At 41.4% G+C, this 19,577-nt stretch overlaps 1 protein-coding gene across 1 annotated transcript in view; it reads right to left on the minus strand.

Moving 5' to 3' along the window:
* ARHGEF26 (Rho guanine nucleotide exchange factor 26) overlaps positions 1 to 19,577 on the minus strand; it is a 110,823-nt gene that overhangs the window by 35,462 nt on the left and 55,784 nt on the right. Inside the window, exons 6-8 of the mRNA XM_070406948.1 lie at positions 5,843 to 5,995; positions 1,516 to 1,645; positions 263 to 337 (exon numbers count right to left, since the gene is read on the minus strand). Of these exons, the coding sequence (XP_070263049.1) occupies positions 263 to 337; positions 1,516 to 1,645; positions 5,843 to 5,995 (358 nt within the window). The remainder of the gene's footprint in view (positions 1 to 262; positions 338 to 1,515; positions 1,646 to 5,842; positions 5,996 to 19,577) is intronic.

Raw genomic sequence — 19,577 nt, forward strand, 5'->3', positions numbered from 1 at the left:
TATTTAATGGGGAAATAAATAAACAGCTACTCAGACACCACAAGAAAATGAGACACCTATAGGCCCTTAAAACAAGACTGTCTGACACGGTAAAAATGCACATTTCATCTGAGTGTAGCAAACATCGTTTTGTTTTTCAGCTAGCTAAAGAATGCTGTGCAAATGACTAGGAGAATCTACCAGTTTCCAGCATCAAACCCAGACACATTCTCTTCCAAGCGATCTGGGGGCTTCACTGCCTGAGGAGCTACCCAACAGTTACCTTGCTAACTTCCTTCAAGGCCCTTTTACAGACTTCATACTTCGGAGAGTCCTTCGGTGTTTTTTGACAGATAGTCTGTAATAAAGTAAAAGAAGAAAAAAATTAACTGACTGATTTTACTAAGTGCAATAAAACCAATGCCCAGACATACCCTCTCGCTCATAGCAAACTTCACAAGGCTCAACACAATATTATGGATGGGTATGATGATGATATTAAAGTCCAATGAAAAAACTATGAAATAGTCTTGACACACACAGAATCCAATAAATAGTTAAATAAGAGGATAGGCTTCAGAGGTGGATGAACCCGATTTCAAATCTGAACTCTGACCCTTATTAGCTATTTGTTCTTGGGTAAGTCCTGTGTCTTTATAAGCCTCAGCTTCTTCATCTTAAAATTCAGAATAATGCCAGCTATGTTACCAGGTGGCTACAAGGGTTAAATGATAATACATGTAAAGTGCTTTATGAGTGCCTGGCATACAGTAGGCCATCCATAAATGATTAAAATTACTTTAATTATCATCATCATAATCATCATTAGAGGTGAAATAACTTTGTATATAACACAACTGAATAAAAATATCAAGGAAAAAAAGGCTGCTAAATTTCCTCTTGATATATTTATACTGCAATTTTTGTGATGGTAAAATGGAATTCAAAGAAGGTGAATTTAAGGTAAACCAAATTACACATAACTTTTGAAACTATACCCAATTTAAAACCTACAAAACTATTTAAAGTGTTAAAACTGTTCATCTCAATTAAGCTTAAATCATTTCAAAACAAGTTTAAATCTCCAAATGAAGAGACAGAATTTTCACCCAGATCTGTCTTACTCCAGAGCCACAGGACTTCACTGCACCAGGTTTAGGTGTCAGAGTGCCTCCTGAGGAAACAGGGGCCCAAAAAGATTAACTGAGCTGCCCAAGGTCACAGGCCTCGTGGCTCAGCCAGAACCCAGTCCAGGACTCCTGACTTCAAGAAGTCAATATCCTTCCCATTTCAAAAAGTGTTGAGTGAGTGATGTAATCTAAATCCTTCAGTGACCACACAAACCTAACTTAAAGATGATTCCTAAAGATATTAGACAAAAGTGAGACTTTCCCGCTGACTAGCACCTTCCCACTTAATCGGGAGATTTTGTAGAGGGGTGATGCATCAATTTAAGTGGAAGAAAAAAATTTCCTTAATCAGATTTATGGCACTACGGCTACCCACAGAGGAAAGAGCCACCCAATCAAGTCTTACGTCCATCAGCAGGGGAAGGCGAGTCACCCTCTGCATGGGGAGAATGAGGAAAGAGATCATGGGTAAGTTCCTACAGTCTTCATGGGACTCGATTCTTGACAGTACTTCCTTAAAAGATGGATTGGTGGCTCTGAGAGAAAACAAAGAAAGAAGAAACTTCAGTATACAGCCTCCTCAAGTTAAGAATAAAAAAAAAAAATGTAGTATAGAATACTGTGATAATTTCAGACATTACCAACAATTTTTAAATACATAGAACATGAACACATAATCACACAGGTAGACATAGATGGCTTGTCTGCCTTTTATAGCCAAGACTGACGGTCAGACATGAGTATAAGGGGGGCAGTATGAACAATGAGATGAAAACATCTGAGCTACAAATTTATTGGCGTGGAAAGTGAACAAATGACGAGGCAATGGCATCGGAATGGTGAACGCATCCATCACAAATCAGTTGTAATTTGTAATAAAATTTGACAATAAAACCGGTAAAATACGGCCACAACATTTTAATTTCATTTTCTCACAATGAGGAGTTTTAAGTTTTCCTTCCTACTTCGCTTGAAATTTTGTTTTAAAAAAAGTTTAAGGAAAAAATCAAACTCTAATCCAGTTGCATCTTTAAATCCCTTTGGTCCCAGTCTCCCACCTCCGAAGAGTCTGGTTAAACAGAAAACTCACTATTGTCAGCAGTGTTTCTTCTCTCTCAGTGACAATAAAACCAGTAAAATACTGCCACAATAGTTAGCAAGATACACTGACACATACGATCTTATGTGGAACCGCCCATGTAACTTTTAAGGAAGGTCAAGAGGGGATTCCAATTAGAACGGTCCCCGACTTGCCAAATAATAGACCCAGTCTTTGGTAAAGACAGGTCAAGCCAAGGTCTTCTGACATTCAGTGGGTGCCTTCACCCCTGCATCTCTCACTCTCACCTCACTTCACCCCAGAGGAGCTGTGAGGAGCTCCATTGTGACTGCAAGGAGGGGGCTGGGAAAGGGTGGTCCTGCAATGTAACCCCACCTTGGAGGGCAAGGGGAGGGGGAGAGGGGCAAGAAGCAGCACAGTGGCAATTGTGACCTTTTTACACATATATATATACACTGACTGGCCAGATTATTACGACCACCCCATCAGTACTTCATTGACACTTCCAAAAATACTGAATATTGAAAACTTCCTAAGCAAATACTCTCCAGGTTTTATTATTATTTGCATAACTAATTCACTTCATTGTACTGATGGGGTGGTCATAATAACCTGGCCACTCAGTGTATATTTTGCCCTGGCCGGTTTGGCTCAGTGGAGAGAGTGTCAGCCTGCAGACTGAAGGGTCCCAGGTTCGATTCCAGTCAAGGGCATGTACCTCAGTTGCAGGCTCCATCCCTGGGGCCCTGGTCGGGGCTTGGCTCGTGTGGGAGGCAACCGACTGATGTGTCTCTCTCACATCAATGTTTCTCTCTCTCTGTCTCTCTCCTCTCTTCCACTCTCTCTAAAAATCAATGGAAAAGTAACTTTAGGCGAGGATATCCCCGGGCCTTGTGATTAACAAGGCCCCAAAATTCGATTATTTGGTTCAAGTCTGCTAAAAATAAATTAGGAAATACCCAGAATAGCAAATTAAAAGAAATGTCACAGAAATGTTTTAATTTCATTTTCTCACAAGGAGTTTTAAGTTTTCCTTCCTACTTGCTTGGAAAGATTTTTAGAAAGTTCAAGGAAAAAAAATCAAACTCCAAACCAGTTGCATCTTTAAATCACTGGTTGCATCTTTAGGTCCCAGCGCCCCCCAACCCCCGCAATCCCCCCGACCCCTGCCTCCAAAGAGTCTGATTAAGTAGTCTGGGGTGAACCCTGGGCTTTGTTTTTCGCTTGTTTTCAGATTCCCAGGAGTTTCCTAAGTGCAGGTGAAGTTGAATGTCACTGTCCTAAATGTAAATTCAAACCAACTGTACCCAGCTCCTGAGAACCCAGCCACTCGTGTCCAGGTGAAAGCTCAGTGGATGGTTTCATTAAGCTAATTTCAAGAAAACCTCGATTTTTAAAGAGTTACATAATGCACAGTAGTTCCTATTTACATTTTTTTTTAATCCTGCAAAAAATTGAAAACAAAATGAAATTCAGCTCTAATTTAAGGCTTTGTTTTCGAACAGGTATGTAATTTGCATTTTCTAACAGTTACAGAGCAACCTTTGTAGCAGGGGTGGGGGGGGGGGGGGGTAGGAAAAATGAGGGGGTTGATTTTGTCCCCAAGAAGCATTCAGCGATGTCTGTAGGCATTCGGGTTGTCACAACTGGGGTGAGGGACAGAGGCTGGGGATCCTGTGGAACATGCTACATGGGCAGCAGGCAGGACAGTCCCCACAACAAAGAGGTATCCGGCCCCACATGTCAGTAGTGCCGACAAACCCCGCTTTGTACTGCAAGCCTCCTCTGGAGCTGGCGGCTGGATTTCCCACCCTGTACAAGAGCTACATGAGGACACGGAGAGGGAAGGGGCAGACCAGCCCTTCTCACCAACCAGGGGCTGTTTCTGCAAGCAGCCTGGAGGTGATGACTCATCACCAACCCTTGGTAGGTCTCAAGCACTGCAGAGAAGTCGGCCACAGTTCCAAGCCAAGGTCGAAAATGCCATAACTCCCAGTAGGGGAATGGTAACAGCCAGTAACCCCCAAGCTGCGTTTACAGCAATGCACAAATGCAGCTACTTGTGATAAACAAGCCCCCGAAAATAGAATAATATAGACGATACTGAACAACTGCTGACTCTCTCATGGATAGAGATGGAATATACATCACACCAAAACTTACAGCAACCTAAGTAGGACAAAGAGAAAAGGTGTGGAGAGAAGTTTAAAGCTTAATTGTTTTTTATTTCATAATTACAGTCTTTAAGAACTCCCTCCCTCCCCATGGCTTCTTTCAGACCTTTGCTTCTCAGATTACCCAAAGGGGAAATCAGCAATTCCTACAAACAACTTAATAGAGCTGTCATTTGAATGGAAGAAGATTAGAGTCTTAGAGAAAACTCGATCCTGGCACTATTCACCCTCCTCAAAAACTCTCTCTTGGCCTCAGGCAAAATACTTAATGGCCAGTTAAAGTCTTAGAGAAGTGGGGGCAGGGGTTGGAATAATCATCACAACAATTAAAAACAAAAAACAAGGAAAACAATGAGATATGGAACAATCTACCAACCCAGCTTCTGGATTGTGACACCAGTATTATTTTGGTAAACAAACTATAGTACATAGTAACCTATTGGGTATATTTTAACTTTTCAATGGCAATTTTGAAACATATGTAAAAACAGGCCCAATAGTACTGGTATAAGGAGGTCCCATTTGAGTTTAAACGATTATCAACCCATGGCCAATCTCTTCTATTTTATTTGTATAAATTACTTTATCTTTTGCAACAGCGTGGAGGGAACTGGATGGTATTATGCTAAGTGAAATAAGCCAGTCAGAGAAAGACAAACACCGTATGATCTTACTTATATGTGGACTCTAATGAACAAAATAAACTGATGAAACAGAGGCATGGATACAAGGAACAGACTGACAGATGTCAGAAAGGAGGGGGTTTGGAGGGCTGGATGAAAGAAGGCAAAGAACATATATGCATAGCCCATGGACACAGACAACAGAGTGATGACAGCCAGAGGGAAAGCGGGGGGGGGGGGGGGGGGGGGGGGGGGGGGGGGACATGAGGAGGTGGGCAAAGGAGGGGAGAATGGAGACAGAAAGAAACTTTGCTTTGGGTGAAGGGCACATGATGCAGTGTACAGATGATGTTTTGTTGAGTTGTATACTTGAAACATATATAATTTTGTGAACCAATGTCACCCCAATAAATTCAATTTTAAAAAGTAAAAACACACACACACACACACACACACACACACAAGGAAAACAACAAACTATTATTTCATAATTGCTTTAGAGAGAAAATTTTCCAGAGACTAGATTTTTCTACTAGGACACTCACCCTGAAAGCAATCCTCTTAAACATTTGTCCCTGGGATATAGCCCATCTATTAGAAATAACTATCCCATGAGGACCTAATCATTTTCCCCAAAAAATGCGATGAAGATGAAATCAACAATAATTTCTAGTGCTGACTTCTGGAACAGTTACAAGGGAAATTTCGTTTTCAATAAGTTCTTTAGCATCAAGCATGTCAGTCACTGCTCCTTACCAGTTAGCTGGCCGGACTCCATCACACAAAATTGATTTCAGAGCTTAATTAATTTCAATCAATGTGACTTAATTAAAACAAGGCTGGATAATTAGAACTGTACTATTTAACATAGCTTACAACAATTTCTGCAGTGTTCGCTGTTGGTAGACTTCGTTTGTACAGTATTTCACATATGGGTCAAACGTGGATGCCGTGTGCTTTTCCACAATGTCACTTATGTCATCTATGAAGATATTATTCTGATGTCTTGCTTCCAACTCTGTAAAGAATCTGAAAAAAAAAAAAACACAAAGAAAAGCATTTACGCTTTCTTCCATATGCTTTAATAACAGATTATCTCATGTGATGCTTTTATACAAGGTTTGCAAATATCAACAGTACCAGTATCAATTCAAAGAGACACAAGCCAAAAACTATAAAAATTCTCTACATTTAAAGCTGTCATATTAATACCTTATCACTTCAAGTAGTCAGTTTTACAACACTGATAATCCAGTTCATTTCTACGTTTTCAGGTATATACAGATTTTAGAATATACAGATTTCACCATTTTTCAAGAATTCCCTATATATTGGAGGAGGGAGAAGAGGTTGATGCTTGCATATTTCATTATACTAAAAAGCATATGAGTACAACATCTAAATTAAGTACTTTAAAACCAAGCGTGAAATAAACTTAATTCTATGTGTCCTTTCTCTCAAAATAAAAGTAATCATATTATTTTAAATCTAATAATATGAGTGATATTCAGTGTCTTCATAAATTAGATTGCAATTTCAGGTTGCCAGACTTAAGAGTGGATGTGTATTTTTATGTGCATATATTGTGTCCAGTCCAGTTAATATTAAATTTCTGATAAATAATGAATAATTTTTCAGTAAACTATGTGTCAAGTATTGCATGGGCATCTTGTGTTTTATCTGGCAACCAAAGATTGCATCCAATGTTAACAGAACATCAAAATCAGGTATTTGACATAGGTTTCTACCCAGTGTTGCTGCTCAAAATGTGGTCCATGGACCAGCAGCATTGGTGTCATCTAAGAACACATCAGGAATGCACAACCTCATCACGCACCTCCACCAATCTGGACCTGCACTTCAGCAAGATCTCCAGATGACTCGAGTGAATACTAAAATTAGAGAACTGCCCTGGAGCCCACTTACTGCCCAAATTTAAAATGGTAGGAAAATCTATTAGAAATAACCATCCCACAAGGACCCAATCATTTCCCCAAAAAAATGTGATGAAGGTGACATCGACAATAATTTCTAATGCTGACTTCTGGAACAGTGATACTAGGGAAATTTCGTTTTCAGGAAATTCTTTAGCATTTAGCACATCACTCACTGCTCCTGACCAGTCAGCTGGCTGGACTCCATCACACAAAATTCAAGACTGATCGCGAATGAGACAACAGAAATTTATACAAGATCATCGTAAATGTGGTCTAACATTTTCTCACATTTCTGTCTCTGTTATTTTCACACAAAATCCTGGCACTCAGAAATAAAACAAATAAGACATTAATAAGCTTTGTTTTTATATATTTACATGTACATAAAACTCATTTTAGTATGAACTGTATTATCAGCTTGTCATCATTATCTATTATTTTTTAAAGTTTCTGTAAGAGCTTAAGAGACAAATGCATTTTAACTTCCTAGAACAGTCAAATCATTATATACTTTGAGGAAGCCCCTACATTTGTATTTCCTTTAAAAAGGACTTAGAGAAAATAATCAATCTAAATCCCAGCCACAGATTGTAATTGGCCTACTCATCCAAGCCCCTGGTTTAAAACAGCAAAAGGGAAAACTTTGCTGGACTATTTGCCTTTCCTTTCAGTGGTATCGGGGTTAATCTGCACGATCCTTAGCCACTAGTCCAGACAACACACTGGAAGACTCCAAAATCCAGTCAACAGCTTCATATTACTTTGTCAGGACTGAGTCTTTTAATATTCAAAGAAAATAACCCCCATCCGGAAAGTTTCAGCAATTTCAAAAACAACCACTCCAAAACAAAGCTATGTTTCTTAAATGATATTTTCTATATAGACCTGTCCCTGACTTCAAGGAACTTAGGATATATTCGGAAGATGAGAATGATAGACATAGGTGATATAAAAAGATAACATTTTTGCTTATAACATACTAGAGGCCTGGTGCACAAAATTCGTGCACTCAGGGTGGGGGTTCCCTCAGCCCAGCCTGCACCCTCTTGCAGTCCGGGAGCCCTTGGGGGATGTCCGACTGCTGTGGAGGCAGGAGAGGCTCCCGCCACCGCTGCTGCGCTCGCCAGCCGTGAGCCCGGCTTCTGGCTGAGCAGTGCTCCCCCTGTGGGAGTGCACTGACCACCAGGGGGCAGCTCCTGCATTGAGCGCTTGACCCCAGTGGTCAGTGTGTGTTATAGCGACCGGTCGTTCCACCATTTGATCGATTTGCATATTAGGGTTTTATTATATAGGATGTGCATAAGGGTGTTGGTGGTAGTTTTTGAATTACATGAATTGTTGTAAAATATACATAATATGAAATTGGCCCTTTTAACCATTTTTTTTCAGAGTACAATTCAATGGTATTAATTACATTCACAATGTTGTGCAATCACCACTACGATCTATTTCTAAAGTATTTTCATCACCCTAAATAGAAAGGCTACACCCATTAAGCAATAACTCCCCATTTCCCTCTCTCCCCAGCCTCTGGTAACCGCTAACCTACCTTCTGTCTCCATGAATGTGACTATTCTAGATAGTTCATATAAGTGGAATCATATAATACTTGTGCTTTTTGTCTGGCTTATTTTATTTAGTGTAATGTTTTCTTTTATATATATATATATATAGAGAGAGAGAGAGAGAGAGAGAGAGAGAGATTTATATATATATATATATATATATATAGAGAGAGAGAGAGAGAGAGAGAGAGATTTCTAAGAGGAAGGGAGAGGGAGAGAGAGAAATGTCAATGATGAAAGAGAATCATTGATCGGCTGCCCCCTGCATGCACTACACTGGGGATCGAGCCCACAACCTGGGCATGTGCCCTGACCGGGAATTGAACTGTGACCTCCTGGTTCATAGGTCAACGCTTAACCACTGAGAGATGCTGGCTGGGCTAGTGTAATGTTTTCTAAGTTTGACCATATTAAGGCATGTATCAGAACTTTATTCCTCTTTATGGCTCAATAATACTCCTTTAGATGCATATACCATTATTGTTTATCCATTCATTTGTTGACAGACACTTAGGTAGTTTCCACTTTTTGGCCATTGTGAATAATGCTGCTATGACCATTAGCATACAAGTATCCACTTGAGTCCCTGTTTTCAAATCTTTGTGTTAGGTATAATACCTAGAGATGAAATTTCAACTTCACTGTCTCTGTGCCAATGTCAGGGTATATAAAGAAAAGATAGTATAATACCAAGAAGTAATAGAGGAGCTGCTGAGTTATTGTCAAGGGGAAATTATTTCATTAAATGTAAGTTGAGTAAGAAATAAGCCTTCCCTCCTGAGTGGCCCACGGGAGGCATGGAGCAGTTAATTACAATTCAAGGTCTGTAACAGAGACACAGAGTGACTGACAGTCAACATGAGGCGGGTCTTCAGTGATAAGGATGTCATTACTGAGCGCTGGGGGCACAGCACTGTGGGCTGGAGAAACTACATGGGCCCAGACATGAATCTCATGCAAGAAAACGTGGGTCGGTGAGTGAGACTGAGGTGTGGACCACAGGAGGAGCAGAGGCAGAGAATGAGGGCTGAAAAGCAGGTCAGAGCTTGATGGCAAAGGTTTGACTATAGGCTGAGGAGTTTGGGCTTACTCTGTGGACAGTGAGAATCTGCTAGAGGTGTTGAGGTCAGTAAATTACCCAACCAGACAGGGAAATGTGGGACAGTGGAAGGAATGGATTCCAAGTGGGGAGGGACAGGCCACAAGCAGGCCAGTGAGGTGGCAAATTTGGGCAGGTGACGATAAAGCCTGGCAGTGGGAAATTAAAGAGAGGACACAGATTAGGGTAACAATTTGGAGGGCAAGTTAATAGAATGGAGAAACTCATTAGATGGGAAAGTCAGGGAAGATGCTGGGGTTTCTAGTTAAGGTTTCTACCTGGGCATCAAGGTGAGTCATTAACAGGGAATTAGAAGAGGGGAGAAGCAAGAAGAAAGCACAGTTTAATTTTGTCTTGGAGATGTCAAATGGACAGCTGAAAACACACATGTGGGAGAATTCTGAGCCCCAGCAAATCTAGATAGTATGTAGTCAAGTCTAGTTCACTTTTAGATGGTTTTCATATAAATGCAAAATTTTTGTACTTTATTTTAATTCCAAGCAGCTTTGAAGAAAATGTTCAGAGAAAATGGAAAGAAAAAACAAGAAACCACGCACAAGGTCATTATCATGTAAATCTAAGAAATAAATATCTTAGAGGCAAATATCCTGTAGTTTCTTGTCTTTAGCTAACTGTTACAATCTGAAAGAATGCAGCTATATAACCAAAAACAACAGTAACTTGGCTTTTCCCAATGAAAGGAAAATTCACTTATCACAGTGAAAAGGTTTGCCAAAGTACAAGATTAAAAACAAAGCACTGATGATATATTTGTTTATGCTACTTACTTTGATTAAATATAAACTAAGCCCCTTGTCCTTTATTTTGACATTTGCACAACTGATATACAATTTAAAGCTTTCTGTGTTAAATTATCTGTTGGTTGTTTTGGCAAATTTGCATATTTTACTGAGTGGAGCTTCAAAAAGACCAAGAAACTATTACTGAAGAATGAGGTATTATTCCCATAACCAAGAATGCTGCTGGTTCATATAAAATCTGACGCAAAAGTTAAAGCATTTTGTGAAGTTATTTGGCTTATTTGAAGGACAACTTTTTAATGGAAATATGTTTCAGCGCTATACTTTTTTTTTTCTGGGACAATACATTCCTTATTTCCCCTTTGTAGCATTACCAAGATGACCATGTTTACAACCAATCATGTAGACGACCTCTCTTCCTTTTTTTTTTCCTACCAAAATCCTAATCTCATTGCTGAAGTCTAGATTTCAAGAAACCTCCGATAACCAGAAAAGGCTTCCTGAAAACACTGCCTCCTAACCAGGCACCCACGTTAGCCCAGTTTGACTGCTAACTCACCATCCCCAGCACAATCACACTCAACTTCAAATGAGCGCTTCCAATGACTGCAGCCAGCTCAGGTGAGCTCCTTGGCTGTGCAGACAATGGTCAGAGCACCAAGAACGCCAGGGAGGCCTCCCAGCAGGCGGGGCTTCAAGATGATAACTACAAGTCCATGTTTGAAGAGCTTGCTCATAATCTCCCCTCTAATAGTTCCTAGAACTGCAGGGACTGTATTTTCTTCAGTTTTTTTGTGGTTGCTTTATCAAGGGATGGTCTTAAATGTGGCACTGCATTTTGAGGGGAAAAACAAAGTCAACAAACAGTGAGGCAGCTGCTTCTGGTACACTCAGGGCATGCTGCTTCGTTAACATCATTTTCTCTGATGGAATAGGCAGAAAAGACTTACAAATGTGAGGTATAAATGCCCCCATACCATTACTAACAGCCTTCTTAAAATTCAACTGGTAATGTAATTGACACGCCAGATATGTACGTTCTTGATAGCTCTTGATGCCTGTATGGTAAACCCACCAATCTACAGAGGAGATAAAGACTTATTTAATACAAACAACAAATCTGTTTCAATTAGTCAACCAACGAAATCTCCTTCCATGTGCCTAGCACAGGATGGCAGGTTTAAGTGAATGTCAAGGAGCAAATCAATAGTTATAACCACAATTCATGTGCCAAGCACAGTGATACATGCTTCCCATACATTATCTCATTTAATTTACTCCTCAAGCCTACTTCGTGAGATGGCCTTTATACCCATTTTACAGATAAGAAAACCAAGGCTATGGGGCCTTAACGTCAAAACGTGTAACAACTGAGCCTCAGTTTGAACCCAGAGCCAGAGCCCGAGTCCAGAGCCTGTGAACACCTCTGGCCTCTGCTCACAGGTGCCTGCTGCTATTGCCTGCCTGTTACAACTGGCCAGCCCTCAAACTGGACAACCAGCAAGATTAACTGCTGAATGGAAAAAGAAATACTATTCGTTTCCAAGAAGACCAGCTGTTGCATCATCTCAGCAAGTAAATTATGGATGTCAACAGTAAAGACGTGCACTGTGGATTTATGCTACAGTAAGACCAGCGGACAGCAGAGGAGTCAACAGGTGAGCCCCTGGGAAAACAATCAGGATGGTCATGGCCAGTGATGTGTTCTGGTCCTGATCAACAGTGTGAGCAATGACGGGATCACAGGTACCCTGGGGAACTCTGGGAGCCATTCATTCGGACCCTCCCTGATCCCTGCTGCCCTCCTTTTTGTCCCATTCATCCTTCAAATCTTGGATTATATTTCGTCTCCTCCAAGAAGCTCCCTCTCTGACTCCTGTGGCCTTATTTTATGTCTTTATAAACCCCTCCACTAAGACTTTTGTATCTTTACTGTGATTATAATTAATTATACTATGAATCTGTTTGCATTTGTCTCTCTTAGCAAGGTTTAGAGGGCAGGGATGCCATGCCTGTTTTGTACAACACTCTATACCCAGGTCCTGGCCGCACAGTACCTGGAGCATGGGAGACGGTCAACTATTTGACGGAATGACTCGATTTTGTGTTTTAAACAGAAAAGTATAAAGATGAAACCTGTCCAAGGAATTTTGTTCTACTGCTATTTTACAAAAAAATGTAACACCCACAAATTGGTCAGTCTCTATCTTGCTCTGCTCTAATCAAGTCAGCGGATATTTAGTGACCACAAACTGGGTTCCCAGTGAAGATACAAAGTCCCAGCACACACTTTTACAATCCTGTCAAGTAAGGTCACTAGAAGGAGACCCAATCCAGCCCAAATTTCTTCCATGCCAGCTGCACTTACTGAAAAACCTGGGCAGACCAGCCCTTCCCCGACCAGACTTCGGGAGGATTCCAGGATGGCTAAGGGCCCGTCCCCCCGCCCCCCCTCCCACACCCCTACCCCACCCCCAACCCCGACATCCCCTCAGCACTCAGCTCTGTAGTTAGGGAGGCACAGAAAGCAGGGCTCTGGTTATAATCAGCACTGCCCTGCACCCTCTCAGAACGGCATCCTTTCCAGGTACTTTTCCCTCATCAATATCCATCTGCCTAAAGCACGCTCATGTCGGTCCTGGACTTCTTCCTCCCTTAACGAGCTGTCAGTCTCCGAGGCTGCAGTCTCCACCAGAGAGGGTCAGCTTCACCTATGCTGGAGCCGTGAAACATACCGAGCAGGTTTCAGATGTCTAAGTTGCTGTTATATAATAAAATATCTCCACTAAACAAAGAAATCGTCCAGATAAGTGGCAGCGAACTATGTGCTGCTGGAAACACTTTCCCAACAGAACAGCAACAGAACGTTCTGTCCTCGACCCAAATGAATTTATGTTCGGCTGAGCGTGAGGCCTGGGGCTTGTTTGCCTGGGGGGGTTTCTTGGTGGCCAGGTTGACACTCAAGATCAGCATCAATTTCTTTGAATTTCTTTGAGTGCACTGGATCAGGGAGAGCAAGCGCATGGCTAGAGTGCCACCTCTAACCTGTGGCAGGCATCACCAACCGAGGGTGGCACTCTGCCCAGCTGCAGAATTTGCCCTCCACGCAGCTGCTATCCATCCATCAGCATTGACGATGAGGAAGATGAAGCTCATCTACGAATTTTCCCCCAGACTACCACTGCTAGGAAATGTTAATCTGACAAAAATATAGAACTGTTCTTTCTGAATGAGTATACCCTACATCCCGACCAGGAAAAGATCTCACCAGCTTTCCCTCTTAACAGACTGTACGTCTTCTCGCATTCTCGTTTTACTTTTTCTTCTGAAATTGTATCTCCGGATTGATAACAAGGGGGAAAGGGTTGAAATTAAAGGTGTTCGGGAATGTGACAGAAAAACATCTTATTCTGAACAAAAATGTCCTGGTAGCCCTCCTTCCCCATTCTGACAGCTACTGTTTGATCTTTCAAATCTCTAGGATGGTTTTTTGTTCAAAGATTCTTATCAGGCCGTTAAGATCAGCCTGGACACATGAAAGAAGCGACTGAGGTGAAAGAGATAAACTAAGGGTCTTCTTACCCTTACTACCACAGAACACAGAGCTTTCTTAGGTTTAATTCCGGCTCCCTCCCCACAGACACCTTCCATTCAAAGCTCCCAGCAAATCCCAAAGGAGGAAGGCGGAGCAGTGGTCCAGGGAAGGAAGCGGCAGAAAGACTACAGAGCTAAGTGCCCCAAGATGCCGCTGTAGCAGTTAAGGTTCTGGTGCCCTTCGTCCTTCCTTCTCAGTGATAATGCACAAGCCAGAAGTATAAACAGGACCCTACAGAGATAGGAAAACAATGTTTTTCAAGTCCTTGAGATTTTAATACCATAAGACTGAATTTTTCCTTCAAATGAGAATTTAAATTACCATCTGAGTCTGCCACACAGAATAAACTGGAGTGAAAGGGGCTTGTTCCCATGGTAACCTTGTCCATACTTGGTTCTTTTGTTTCAGTGCTGCTCACATACATTCATCCATATTTGAATTTCTCCCAGAGATGAGGACAACGTCAATGAATGGCAGGAAGCACTCTTATCAAAATGTCCTTAGGACAGATGGAAGTCTGCGTATGTCTGGGATGCTCGGGTTATTATGGACAGTTTTACAGTTTTTAATTATTTTTTATTTGAGCACAACTATTAATTTACAGCAAACAACATCCTCTCCACCCCTACTTTTATATATGACCATGAAGAATGAAACCAACTATGCCTGGTTCACCACTGGCTCTCCAGGACCTAGCAAAGAATAAGCCCTCAATAACTGTGTTGAGTGATTTAATACTAGACACCTATCACTCCTCCTTACCCCTCTTCCAAGGAAAGGAACAGTGAGCGATGGTATGAAGCAAGTATCTACTAGGCCTGATTTAATAACTACATTAAATCATCAGGGTCCTCACCACGGGGCTAGGCTGGGGTGAGGTGGCACTGAATGGCTCTGCTATGGCAAATATGGAAGCTGAGTGTTTATGTGCTTTCTATGAAATCCTAAATACCAGGCATGGAATCTCAAGAGTAGTTTTGCTAATGCATTGCCCGGCAAAACTTCTTTGAAAACTCAAAACCTAACCAAGGTTTATGACTTCTGGAGAACTATTAGATGATAATTGCATAACCAATTCGGTGACCCTGTGACTTTGGCCCCATGAAAGGGCATTGCTGTGTGTAACCCTCATTCATAGTAACTTCACCAGAAGTGGCTGGGCAGGTTGTCTCCCTTCATCCCCGCCTTGTTTTCTGTTTCCCACATCAACAGCCTCATTGTGTGCATGTCATCTGCTGCAAGCTGCCTTGAGCCTTTTGTGGATGCAGTTGAAGTCTAAATTATAAATTATAAACAAACCAGGAAAATGTGGATTCTTGGTTGCTGCTTGGAAACAGCATGGAGAATAAATTTATAGACGACTGGAACCAAGTCAAGTAAAACAAAAAAGTCTTCTCATGCTGAAGCCCCGCTTCCTATTGTGGGTGGGTCGTTCTGGAATAAAATCAGCACAGGGAAGACACGTTTCTCTTCAGGCATTATTTCCAGATCCTTTTTAGGTATTCCCGTGATATTTCACGTCAGAATTCAATCCACAAAGAAGGATAAGATTTAAAGTAAGCCCCAAATCTTTGCATCTCAGTTTTTCTTTATTAAATATGCCCAAAAGAAAGTTATCTTCCTAAAAGAAAAGAATGCTTTCTATGGCTCCCACCAATTTTATAAGGGGTAGGAGGGGGCGAATTCTGAATTTTGAAAACTCCAGAAGTCAGTTTCCATAATATTCTTTTTAAAAAAATGATGTTTGCACAAGAGAACTAGAATTTCATGTTCTCTCTGACGTTTTTCAAACCTGCTTCAGTTTACTCAGCATCTGGCTCTGGTCTGCCCTTTTCACACAACCCTCTGCTTCAACTTTCATCAGGGATTTTAAAAATACTGTCTCTTCAGATGATTATTAATACTGCTTACCCAAGTACAGAAGACGAGGATCAATGGGGTAAACAAGTTCTTACCCTGGTTTTCACTGCATGATAAATTTCTGTTGCTTCATTTATTGACCATAATAAAGAATGAAATCTTACCATTTGTGACAGCATGGATGGACCTAGAGGGTATTATGTTCAATGAAATGAATCAGACAGAGAAAGACAAATACCATATGATTTCACTTAAATGTGGAATTTAAACAGCAAAATAAACAAACAAACAAAACAGAAACAGACTCATAGACAGAACAGACTGGATGGTGCCAGAAGGGAGGGGGTTCAGGGGACTGGATGCAAGAGGTTAAGCATTAAGAAGTACAAATTGGTACTTACAAAACAGTCATGGGGATGTAAAGTACAGCATAAGGACTACAGTCAATAATATTGAAATAACTATGTATAGTGCCAGGTGGGTACTAGAAATATTGAGGGGAACACTGTAAACTACATGATTATCCAACCACTATGCTATACACCTGAAACCAGTACAAAATAATATTGAAAGTACTCTATAATTGAAAATGTTTAACAGATAAAACAAGCAACTGAGTGGAGAAGACTTGGCCAACCTTCGGTAATTAGCCCAATAAATTCGATAAACAACATAGTGAGAGGGAAACCAACAGCAAGAAGAGAAAAAATCCTACAAGACAATGGGTAGGGGAGCATGAAGGGAGAAAAAGAGAGAAGGGGTGACTACTAAGGCTCCATCACCTCCACAATACCAAAGAGCAGGCTTCCCACGCTGTCTTTCCCAACTTCATGTTTTCCTTCGACTTCAGTGATATGTGATCTCTTATCTCCTGATTAGATTAATAACTATAAGTGAATACACTTCCAGATAAAGTCCATTTCACATTGCACCTCCTGTAGCAAGGCTAACTGTGTACCATTACATCACACCTCTGGAAAATGTATGCAGGATATTGGCTATGGGTACAAACTCAGGAGCCAGATGGCCGGAGTTCAAATCCCAGCCCCCTCTTTTATTAGCCGTGTAACCTTAGGCAACTTGCTTAATGTCTCCATGCCCTCGTTCCTCATTTGTAAAATGGGAATAGTAATAATGGTATGACCTCATATGGCTCTCACGATGACTGAATGAATTAAAACATCTTAAGTGCTTAGCACACAGTCTGACACATGGTACAGGCTCATTAACATTAATTATCATTTAAAGTGCAATAAAAATGCCTTTCTCTCCTACATGAATTCACACCACTCGCATGTCTTTTAAGGAATGCCAGGAGGCTTTCTTGCTTTTCCAGTCCACTCTGTTCAAGGACAGCAAGTCCAGCTCCTCTACTTCCATCCATTAAATCTGCCATACACCAAATCCTCTTAAAATCACAGGCATACACTTTCTCTTCAACTTTTAAACAATGTTTAATAGTTACTGCTCAGTGACAAAGTTAGAGGAAGATCAAGCTCGGACCTTTTTAGGTCCCATGTGTTGGTACCTCATCAGTGAGTTACAGATGGGAAAGTAACGAACCAGCGCAAACTAACGATTTTCTGCCAAGAAGTGGTGGAACATTTCTTCATATGTAAACACTGTTCTTGGCCTTGGCCTCCTAATCATGGGGAAGGAAAAGTCATGTCACAATGAAGAGGCTTTAGGCCAGGCAAGGCACAGACACACTTGGCCAAAACACAAAGGGCATCGTGTTTATTTTTAGAACCCCCCTGTAGGAGACGAAATACTGGCCCCCAAAGAGGTCCACAGCTTTGTGACTTTGTTGTCTTACAGGATAAAAGTGACTATGCAGTTGTGGTTAAGGATCGTGAGTTGGGAAAGTCACCCTGGATTATCCAGGTGGGCCCAATGGAATCACAGCGTCCTTCTTAGCAGGAGGCAGGAGGATCACAATCAGAGAGAAGACGTAAGGATGGGAACAGGAAGCAGAGAGGAAAGCAGATGGCATGCAGCTAGCTTTCAAGGTGGAAGGGAGGGTCATAAGACAAGGAATGCAGGTGACCTATGGCCTAGGGCCACCAGAAGGAGTCAACCCTGCCAACACTCGATGCCAGTCAATCTGAAATTGACTTCAGATATCTGACCTTCAGGATTCTAGGAGATAGAGTCTTGTTGTTTTAATCTGCTAAATTTATAGTAATTTGTTATAGCAGCAATAGGGAACTAATACATCCCCTAATCCATTTTAGGTTTCTCTCTCTCTCTCTCTCTACCTCCTGCTCACTCCCCAATAACCAATATCTTGAACCTACACACCAGCCCCTGGATTACTCATGGGCCAGACTGTAGAGGTACATCAATTCCAGAAGGCCTGAGGATCCGGACCCAGCTCCCTTCTGTACTCATTCATTCAGTGACTTTTTACTGAACAGTGGCCATGTTCCACACTCATTCTAGGCACCCAGAACATAAAACCCAGAGCAAATCCAACAAAAATCCCTGCCTTCATGGCACTGACAACTAGCTCCTGGGAGGTGAGCTGTCTCTGTTCTACTCCCCCAGGGCCCACCTCGAAGACCACACAAAAACCTCTCAGCACCACTGGTGAAATGGAACAAAACAGTTTTTCTTCTAGGTCCACTAAAAGACATTTTAAAAGGCAAGACACTTTCACATTAGGTGACTGCCAAGGAGGACAAAGGAATGGGGGAGGAGGTGTGATGGGAGCAAAGATGGGAACTCACAGGTGTGTCCAAGGAATGTGTGGTGGACTTCGGGGCCTGTTAATGGTAGATGTTCAAAGGCGAACGTGACTCAAAGTTTAAGAACCACTGGCTTTGTGTAATGAAAACACCTAACACAGAAAGGTACAGAAAAACTGGGAAATTACTGTAAGAAGAAATTATAAACAAGCCTCAGCCTAGACCGAGAAGAACTCCCAGTGCCATGTGAAGCTATTTCACTTCCTTCCTCAAGTAACAGAGAGCCACTGAGGTTTCTTGTATTTTAGGATACGAGATCAAGGATAGGATACAGGACTGAAGGCTAAACTGAGGGGCAGAGAAGAAGGCCAGGAGGCCAGCCACACCTCCACACACATAATCCACTGAAGAGAAAAGGAGGCTGGCAGTTCCTCAAAGTGTGACACACAGAGCACCACATGACCGACTCCTGGTATATACCCAAGGGAAATGAAATCATATGCTCGCACAAGAACCTGTACACAAATGTTCACAGCAGCATAATTTATAATAGCAGAAAGAAGAAACTGCTCAATGTCCATCAACTAATGAATGGATAAGTAAAATGCGGTACAGTCGCACAATGGAATATTACCCAGCAAGGAAAAGAAATCAAGTATTGACACATGTTACAACATCAATAAACCTTGAAAACATCATGCTAGATGAAAGAAGCTAGTCATAAAAGACTACATATCAAATTATTCCATTCATATGAAATGTCCAGAATAGTCAAATCCAGGAAACAGGAAGTAGACTGGTGGTTGCCCAGAGCTGGGGAGTTTAGGGGGAAGTGGGGAGTGCGCACTAATGCATAGAGTGTTTCCTTTTGAGATAGTGAAAATGTTGTAAAGTTGGCTGTGGTGATATTTGCTCGATCTGTAAATATACTAAAAACTCACTAAATGATACACCTTAAATGGGTTATTTACAGGGTATGTCAATTATTCTCTTAAGAAAGTTCTTCAATAAAAAGGACAGCCAGCCCCTGGGAAATGGCCAGAAGGGGTAAACGCTGAGATCTACTAATTCTGTTCATGTGTAGAGCTCTCTCTTTTCCTGCTTTCC

The sequence above is a fragment of the Myotis yumanensis genome, unplaced genomic scaffold (genome assembly GCF_028538775.1).
Source record: "Myotis yumanensis isolate MYYU_CA2020_CCGP unplaced genomic scaffold, mMyoYum1.0.hap1 SCAF_2, whole genome shotgun sequence".
NCBI lineage: Eukaryota > Metazoa > Chordata > Mammalia > Chiroptera > Vespertilionidae > Myotis > Myotis yumanensis.